At 55.0% G+C, this 9258-nt stretch overlaps 1 protein-coding gene across 1 annotated transcript in view; it reads right to left on the reverse strand.

Moving 5' to 3' along the window:
- KIF21B (kinesin family member 21B) overlaps positions 1-9258 on the reverse strand; it is a gene marked incomplete at its 3' end in the record, with an annotated part of 32858 nt that overhangs the window by 12819 nt on the left and 10781 nt on the right. The window contains exons 9-16 of the mRNA XM_008581054.1: positions 8436-8631; positions 7018-7207; positions 6084-6147; positions 5802-6002; positions 4941-5022; positions 4427-4544; positions 3473-3664; positions 1413-1612 (exon numbers count right to left, since the gene is read on the reverse strand). Coding sequence (XP_008579276.1) covers positions 1413-1612; positions 3473-3664; positions 4427-4544; positions 4941-5022; positions 5802-6002; positions 6084-6147; positions 7018-7207; positions 8436-8631 — 1243 coding nt within the window. The remainder of the gene's footprint in view (positions 1-1412; positions 1613-3472; positions 3665-4426; positions 4545-4940; positions 5023-5801; positions 6003-6083; positions 6148-7017; positions 7208-8435; positions 8632-9258) is intronic.

Consider the following 9258-nt stretch of genomic DNA (forward strand, 5'->3'; position numbering starts at 1 on the left):
TGTCTCAATACCCCACAGTGTGGATGCACTGAAGTAGAAGGGAAGATGGGGCCTGCTCAGGTCAAGATGGTCCAAGCACAGCAAGGCAGGCCCTTCTTCATTCTGGTCAGACTAATGGAGTCTGTCTCAATACCCCACAGTGTGGATGCACTGAAGTAGAAGGGAAGATGGGGCCTGCTCAGGCCAAGATGGTCCAAGCACAGCAAGGCAGGCCCTTCTTCATTCTGGTCAGACTAATGGAGCCCATGGACCTGTCACCTGGACTTGGGGACAGAGCCTGCCCAGGTGAGGTAGCTGGGTCTCAGTGACAGCTGCAGGTCCACCTGCTCTCAGAATCTATATCAGCCATCACTGCATCGTCTCTTTCCTCTTCATGCTGGTCAATAACAGCAGGGTCAGCGGTGAGGACACAATTACTAAGGGTTCCTACAATGCAAACCCCTATGCCATCAGCCCCAAGCACAGGGGAGCTCCCCTTTCCTGTGTCTCTGTGCTCAAGGCCGGCCCTCCACAGCTTGCTGGAGTTGCCACCAGTGCCAGGCTTTGCTAGGGCGTCCAGCCCCAGGGCCTAGCCCAAGGCTGTGGAGAGCTGGGGTATGCCAGGGGCTGAGGGTCAGGGTAGGACTGGGAAGTTCCAGTGGAGAGAGGACACAAAGGGAATGCAGATCTGCTGAGCCCCAGGCAGGAGCCAGGACACACCCAGACACTGGAGGAAAAGATCTGGGCCCTGAAACCAGAATCTCAGGGGCGAACCCCAGGCCCCAGAGACTCTCTAGACTCGGGCACGGCAAAGTAGAAAAGAGAAGCATCGTGTCCCCCAGAACACACACTGGCTTGGCAGGCAGACAAGTAAGTGTGCACACCAGCGCTCCCTCTCAGAAGCTGGGATCAACTTTTCTGAGCCTAACTTTCCCATGTGTACCGTGGACATAACAGCAAGACTTCTTTTATGAAGTTCTACTAGAGACTGAATGTGATCATGTATGTAAGGTGACTAGCCTGGAGCTTGGCCACAATAACTTATTCCAACAATGGTAATTATTATTCGAGGCAAGGGTTGCACCAGATGAGGGGCCTCAGGTACACTCCATGGAGACTGGAGGCAGCTGTGGCACGGCTTCCCACCACAGGGGGCAGCACTGAGCAGGCTCCCTGATTTCTTCACCTGCCCTGCACGTGTCCCTCCAGGCACCCCACCATCCTTCACACTGGCCCACTACTGGGACAAGGTTGTGTCACCCTGGACAATGCAGTCAGCTAAGAGGAAATGTCCAGGGCCAGCACAGGGTTGAACCAGGAAATGTCACATTTTGGGAGGAAAATCCGCAATTGACAGCAATGATCATTTCTAAACAATCTAAGACGTCGCACGGCCACCCTTTGGCCCCGTTCCTCACGCCCTCAGCCCCTACCTTGGCCTTCTTCATCTCGGCCACCTCGGCCTGCAGCTTCCTCAGCTCCCTCTCATAGCGCGACTGGTTCTTGAGCAGCCGGGCGTGCTCCTTCTGTGCGGCCTGCAGCTTCTGCAGGTCCCGGTTCATCTCCCGCAGCCTCTTCTCATAGTCTGCCTTGATCTTGTTGGCCTTTTCCTCCGTGTAGCACTCCATGGTGCCTAGACAGCAAGACGCAGCTGTCAGGGTCACAGCCTCAGGTGCTCCCACTAAATGTGGGCTCACTGACGCGGAGGCAGGAGGCCTGGGCTCTAGTCTCGCTGCGAGACCTTGGGCAAGTCACTCCTCTCTGAGCCTGTTCCTTCATTTGAACAATGAGGGGGACAGACTAGCTGATGCCCAAGGGCCCTTTCTACTCTCGCTCTTGATTGGAACATGGGGGAGGGGTTTCATCTTGAGATCTCAGAGCCCCTGGTCCCCAGCTTCCTGTGAGGGTCCTGTGGCCCACTCATGCTGGCTCAGTTTTGACCCATGATCTAGGGTTGGAGGACAGGGCTGAGGCCAGTGGGAAGGGGAAGAGTTAGCAAGAGAACAGAGTGACATGGGCTGGAGCAGAAGGAATAAGCCGATTCTCCACCCTAGACTCTCCTACCTGAGCTGCCAAACTGAACAGGCACATCCGATCTCCTCATCTCCACCCCCTCACTCCATCTCAGTAGCTATCACCACCATGCTTCCAGAAGCTCACACCCCCAGACATCCATGGCTCCCCTTTCTCTCACAGCCCCACTCATCAATCAGCAAAGTTTTTTGGCTCGACCTTCACAATCTCTCCAGAATCTGACCATTTCTCACCACCTCCGGTCCAAGCCATCCCTCCTAGGATCTTTATAACAGTTTCCTAAGTGGTCTCCAGCTTCCCGTCCTTTTCTCCTACACAGCAGCAGAGTGCTCTTTCAAAAGTGCGTTTAAATTTTACATCACGTACCTTTCTCAAAACTCCAGACCTTCTCATCTCCCTCCTTGCAATGTCCTCACAATGACTGACATGTCCTTGTCCCACAGTTTTTCTCTGCCCTTTCACTGTGACCCTCTCACTGTACTCAGCCATTCTGGCTCCCTCAGCACTTCACCAACATGCCAGGCACATGGCTGCCTCAGGGCCCTGGCATCTTCTGTTCCCTCTGCCTGAATGCTCTTCCCCTCGCTCATTCTGCTCTAGCACCATCTCACCTCCTTAAACGCTTTGCTCAATGTCACCTTCTCAGTGAAGTCTTCCATGACCATCCTTTTAAAAACTCCAACCCACTCCCCAGCACTTCCTATCCCCTTTCCCTGCTTTATTTATTTTTTTTGTAATACTTATCACCATCTGATATGCTATAGATTCTGCTTATTTATTTTGTTGATGTCTGTCTCTCTCCATAAGACTGTAAAAATTCCTCCATGAAAGCAGGTATTTTGCTCACTCCAGTATCTCTAGCACCTGAAATAACGTCTGCTCTATACGATGTATTCAACTAATGTTTGCTGAGTAAGTGAACGAACAAATGAATAAATCAAAAAGAGAATGAATGAGCTGAAGAGCAGTGTGAGGCAGACAGAATGTGAGAAAAGGTTTATAAACTGGTCCAAAGAAAAAGACCCAAGGGACCGAATCAGAAGGGTGGAGGTGCGTATCATGCTCACGTGCCTCGACATATAAAGGATTCTAACACATAAGATCATAGTAGAAAACAAAGATTACTTTAAAACGTAGCATAGGAACTAGGGTTACACATAACTTTTAACTGTAGGTCAAAGGGCCAGAGTGAGAGGGTCAGAAGTCCCTTGCCTAGAAAACCAGGTAAATCCCCCAAATGCTGGCTGCTGGGTAGTGCTTTTGACAGGGGAGGGCCTTGGGGGAAGCGAGAGTCCAGGTGGGGCCGGGTGGGGTGGCGCTGGCCTTACTGAGGTTCTGCAGCACGCGGTCGCGCTCCAGCTGCCCCAAATGCTGGCTGCTGGGTAGTGCTTTTGACAGGGGAGGGCCTTGGGGGAAGCGAGAGTCTGGGTGGGGCCGGGTGGGGTGGCGCTGGCCTTACTGAGGTTCTGCAGCACGCGGTCGCGCTCCAGCTGTGTGTCTCGGATCTTGTTCTGTAGCAGAATCAGCTTCTCCTCGTACTGGTGCTTGAGCGTCTGCAGCCGCCGCTGGCTATTCTCCAGCTCATCAATCAGCTTCTGCTTGATCTCGATCTCACACGTTAGGTCGGCCAGGTCCGCCTGGAAGTTCATCTCTGTGGGGGCAGAGCCAGGTTCAGCCCAGTGCCAGGCGAGGGGCAAGGGGTGGGATAGCCCTGGGGGGTTGAGGTCTTGCTCTGGCCAGCCATGACCAATCAGCGGCCAGAGGCTGGGAGAAATGATAAATGTGGCCGTGGGTAGAGCACGGCTGGATGGGGCAGAAAGAGCAGCCCTAGAAATGCAAGGCTGGGCTCAGGAGCTGGGAGGGGGGTCTGGACATCCTTCTCACCCCTGTTGTGCCCCAGAGGCCAACATCCACCTGTTGTGGGTGACATGGGCCCCAGCTTGGGAGGAGAAGGGTGCGATGACCAAGAGCGCTTTGCAGGGCTGTGGGCCAGAGACCGCAGCAGGGCAGGGCTGAGGGAGCAGGTGGCCCACTTAAAGGAGTGGACTTCAGCACCGGCCAGATCTACATGCAACACCCTGCTCTGCACCAACCAAACCGGGGAGAGTCACGGAGCCTCTGTGAGCTTGGTTTTCGATGGTGATATAGAGAAAACTCTTAACACCTACGCACGCGGTAGAGGTGAGGACTGAAAGGACCAAGCCATGTAAGGGTTAAGGAAGCACAGTGCCTGGCACCTGACGAGCGCTCAGTGTTCCCTGCTGTTATTATCACTACCGTTGCCGTCACTTGTTTCGTGTCTGGTGGGTCTGGGCCCCGGACAACCCTATCTTTGAAAACTCAAGCAGGGCCTGACCCCACCTCTGGGCACTGGCAGCCAGGCGTCCCCGAGCCCCCAGCCCGGCCCACGCACGCTTCTCCTCAGGGTCTGAGTCCGAGTCGGCCAGGCTCTCATCGCTGCCCGAGTCCTCGTCCTCGTCCTCGCGTCCTTCGTCCTCCTCACAGCCACTGCCATCTCGCTCTTCCTCCTCCTGGGCACCAAGCACCATTAGGGGAGGCCTGGCCTCGGGAGAGGGGGGCCCAAAGCAGAGGCGAGTCTGGACACAATGCCTCAGGTGTGGGGTGGGGGTTGGGGCAGGCCCCAGTCAAGGCCCCCTTTGCCCACCCCACTCCCAGAGAGGACCACCCTCCCCAGTGGCCTGAGTGAGCCCCTCTGGGAGGGCCGTGCTCACTGAGCCATCCATTTGGGATGAGGTGGGGGCCTGAGGGATGGAGATCACCATGGCAACCAGTCAGAAAGATTAGGAAGCACAAGGGTCAACCGGATGCAGGCCCAGCACCCACCCCCACCCTGTGCCAGGATGTGCATGGGCTCCGACCCCAGCAGGACCATGGCGGTAAGGCGTGGTGCGGGGCAGGGTCCCGACCTCCTCTGCCTCATGCTCGTCGGTTTCCTCGCTGTTGTCCTGCTGGAACTTCGCCCTCTTTCTGAAGGCTTCCTTCTCTGGGCTGCTCATGGACGGAAGGGGAGGTCAGATGAGGGGGACCAGCCCTGCTTGGGCACGAGGCAGGGGGGAAGGGACGGAGAGGGTAAAGAATGCCCTTGCCCAGAGCGCATGAGGTGGGGCTAGACCCCTGCTCTGGAGCATCTGCTGCTTTTCTCTCGCCCCCAGTCCAGACTGACCTTGGTTAACCTCCCTCCTTCCTCTCCTTGGGGAAAGCACAGCATTGGAGAAAATCGAGGGGAGGGGATGTCTCTGCTCACAAGGCCGAGCAGACCTGCTCCACGAGTTCCCGAGCAATACTCAGGGAGCCCCTGGGAGGGGGCTGGAGGTCGGTCCCTCCTGACACAGGTGGGCAGCAGTCCTCCCCAAGGAGGGGGCGCGCCGCAGGGTGCTGGGGGCAGGTGGCGCCCCCCACTCGCCTCTTCCTCCGCTGCCGGACCTCCCTCTTCTTTAGCCGCTCCAGGTCCTGCTTGGCCCTGCGGATCACCTCGGACGCATCCTCCATGGAGCTGGCCGGGGCGGCCGGGGAAGCGCCCAGGGCGTAGGGGCTCCGAGCCGAGGCCCGCGAGAGGCTGCGGCGAAGGGACTCGTTCATGGCCTCACTCTCCAGGAGCTTGGTCCTGCGTGGCAAGAGCGAGTGAGCGGTGTCCTGGCCAAGGCCCCGCGTGCCCACCGCCCGCCACCCCCGCGGGCTCGCTCACCGCAGCTCCTCGATCTCGCGGATGTAGTTCTGGATCAGCGTGCGCCGCAGGGTGCTGGGGGCAGGTGGCGCCCCCCACTCGCCTCTTCCTCCGCTGCCGGACCTCCCTCTTCTTTAGCCGCTCCAGGTCCTGCTTGGCCCTGCGGATCACCTCGGACGCATCCTCCATGGAGCTGGCCGGGGCGGCCGGGGAAGCGCCCAGGGCGTAGGGGCTCCGAGCCGAGGCCCGCGAGAGGCTGCGGCGAAGGGACTCGTTCATGGCCTCACTCTCCAGGAGCTTGGTCCTGCGTGCCAAGAGCGAGTGAGCGGTGTCCTGGCCAAGGCCACGCGTGCCCACCGCCCGCCACCCCCGCGGGCTCGCTCACCGCAGCTCCTCGATCTCGCGGATGTAGTTCTGGATCAGCGCGCCAATGGCCTCATTGCCATCACCTGGGCGGGACAACAGGGGCGTGCAATAAAGACCGTAAGTGACAGCAGGGACCTTCTGCACTAAGACTGGCCGTCGTGTATCTGTGCCTGCAATAGGGTCGCTCACATGCGCCTTTTCCAAAAAGGCGTCTTTACCAAAGAAATACTTGTACGTGTGCATGGACGCATACAAGCACTGTTGTTAATAGCGGGAAATTGGAAGCAACCTAAATGTCCATCCATAGTGGGCTGTTGAATAAACTATTCACTACCGCCTATGGAACACCATGCAGCAGCTTAAAAGACTTAAGCAGGTTTTCATATGGAAAGATTTCTAAATCATAATGCTAAATGAAAAAGGGAAGCCACAGACTGATGTATATGATCTCGTATACAGAAAAAGAGAGTGTACATTCATGCACATATATATGATGTATGTGAACATATATTCATATTTAAAACAAATGTACTGAGAAAGGTGTGGAAAAATATATACCAAGCTGTTTGTGAAGGTTCCTTCTGAGAAGTAGAGAGGGCGTGGGGTACAATATTCATATTTAAAACAAATGTACTGAGAAAGGTGTGGAAAAATATATACCAAGCTGTTTGCGAAGGTTCCTTCTGAGAAGTAGAGAGGGCGTGGGGTACAGAGTTTAGTGAGAGGGGATTTTAACCTTTCTCTTTACATACGGATGCATTGCTTGCATGTTTATCAAGAAGGATGTATTCTTGTGTTGTACAAAAACGTTTTAAAATCAATTGAAAAAATGCACAAACGAATTGCCTGTGAATTGACTGGCCAGCTTAGCCCACCCGACATCTTGGGTGGGTGTGGGAGGGGGTGTCCCAGCTGTTGGTTCTCTGAGCTGACCTGCTTGCACCCCAACTTACCAGCCTTGGCCAGGAGCAAGTTGGCCTCCTGGCTCATGAGATGGGTGACGCGACTGTTGATGGCGTCAATGGCCTCCTGCATGGCCTTTACCCGCATCCGCAGTGCCCCGTTCTCCTTCTGTAGCATGGCGTTCTCCCGGAACAGGTCACTGTAGCCCTCGGAGCCGTCCTCCCCAATCACCCGCTTGCCCTGAGAGGAGTGGCAGGTGGGGAGCAGTTAGGCCCCGGAGCTCACAGGAGGGGAAGGGGGTGATGATGCGCCTCTCTGCCAGTGCCCAGCCTTTCCCTGGATATGGTAGCACTGCCAATCTACCCTGCCTCGGGTTTCCTAAAACATAGCTCTGGTCTCCCAATGCTCAAAACCTTACATAGCTCCCCTCGACAACAAAAATGTCCAAATTCTGTAACCAGCCATTCAAGGCCTCCCACAATCTCATCTTGACCTACCTTTCCACTATTCACTTTCCTGTCTCCAAAAATGCTAATCCAAGGGTCAAAACCCTACCTGGGCCAGGCTGTTGCCATAAATGAGTGAGTCAGTCTGGTGTAAGACAATAGGGAGTGGTGAAGACTGGAGCTAAAAGAGTCACAGACTCAACCTAAAAGGAGCAGCCTCTATGCTACTCCAGACAACTTAGTGCCATATGTTGTTGGATCTTCAAAATTTTCCAGAAAAAGTGAAACTTCCTGACTTTCAAAAAGATTGACAACTAAAAGTCCATTCTTTTAAAACACATACAAGCCAAACCAAAACCCATCTGTGTGCCAGATTCAGGCCATGGCACCAGTTGGTAACTTCAGCCCTGATCACATAAAATTAGACACTTCCCCCAAAACACTCTTTTTTTTAGCATTTCTGTTTCTTTGTGCATGGCTTATTCTCTGCTTAGAGTGCCTGCCCCACCTTCTTCTGCTGATAACTTATTTATTCTTCAAAATTCATATAAAAGGCCTCCTCCTCCATGAAGTGCTCCCTGACTTCCCAAGTGAATAAGACCAGCTCTCTCCTCTGCCCTGCTGCAGCACACTGGTCTATTCCTGTGGTTGCCATTGTCAACTGTTCTGTATCACAGCCTAGCAGTCTCATTTGTTCCAATACAGCATGTTAAGTAAACATGAAAACACCCAGACAGTGTCTGCCCTGTGCATGAGATCTATGCAACAAGAGCCAAGATGTTCTTCTTTCTCAGACTTAGCACTCAAAAACCTTGAGGGTGTAGACTGCGTTTGGTTCACAGGGGTAAGGCCCTGGTACTAAGCATCATGCCTGGCACACAGCCAATACTCAGGAGGTACATGAGGAGCAGGTGGGGAGGTGGGGGGATGCTTAGGAAGCCCAGGTGAGACTGTAGGGCAGAGGGTGCGCAGCAGGGCACTGGCTCCACTAGGGGTGGTGGGCAGTGGCCAGGCATGCTCACCGCCTTGTACTCCATCAGCTCCATCTGCAGGCGGGCGATCTCAGCCCGCAGTGCACTGATCTGCTGGCTGGTCTTGTCCTGGTTTACCACTACTTTGTTCTTGATGTTGCGGGCCCGATTGGCGTATTTCAGTGTGTTGAGTGTCTCCATGAAGTCCCGGTCTGAGGGGCTCACGCAGGCAATCATGATGGTCTGGCTGGGGGTGCAGTCAGGCCAGGGTGAGGACGAGGGACACAGCAGCCCCCAGAAGCAATGCCTTAGAGTAGAGGTCCTGCTCCCACCCCATTCCCCCACTGCTTTCATGCCCAAAGGACCTGGACTTTCAAGAGGGCAGAACCTGAGACATGGTGACTGGGACCACCAGGCCCAGAGTTTCCATGGCAACAGTGGGTGACCCCAGTGAAGGTGGCTAACAAGGTCAGGGAGGTTATAATGTGTAATTGCCAGAGTCCTCTGCTCTGGTGATGCAGATGAGCCACAGTCCCTGCAATTTTCTAGTATTTCCCATCTATTTTCTCATTTGGGCTATATCACTGCCTTTAGGAATATCTCTCCCTGTTGCTCAGATAAGGAAACTGAGTCAGACCATAATTGGCCAAAGGTCACAGAGCACCTCAAGGTCCCTGCCTTCTAACCTACAGCCTGGGATAGGAAAGCCTCCTCCTGCAGGGGGTCATCACGCACCAAACCCTCAGATCAGCGTTCCCCAGGAACCTCCTTGCCTTCCCCTCGCCTTCACTGGCCATTGGTTGTCAGGTCCCTGTTGCCCCCCAGCGAGTCCGGGAGGGGCCGAGTGAGCTTGGAGTCCCTGTAGGGCACGTGT

This window comes from Galeopterus variegatus, unplaced genomic scaffold (assembly GCF_000696425.1).
Source record: "Galeopterus variegatus unplaced genomic scaffold, G_variegatus-3.0.2 Scaffold2242, whole genome shotgun sequence".
In the NCBI taxonomy this organism is placed as follows: Eukaryota; Metazoa; Chordata; class Mammalia; order Dermoptera; family Cynocephalidae; genus Galeopterus; species Galeopterus variegatus.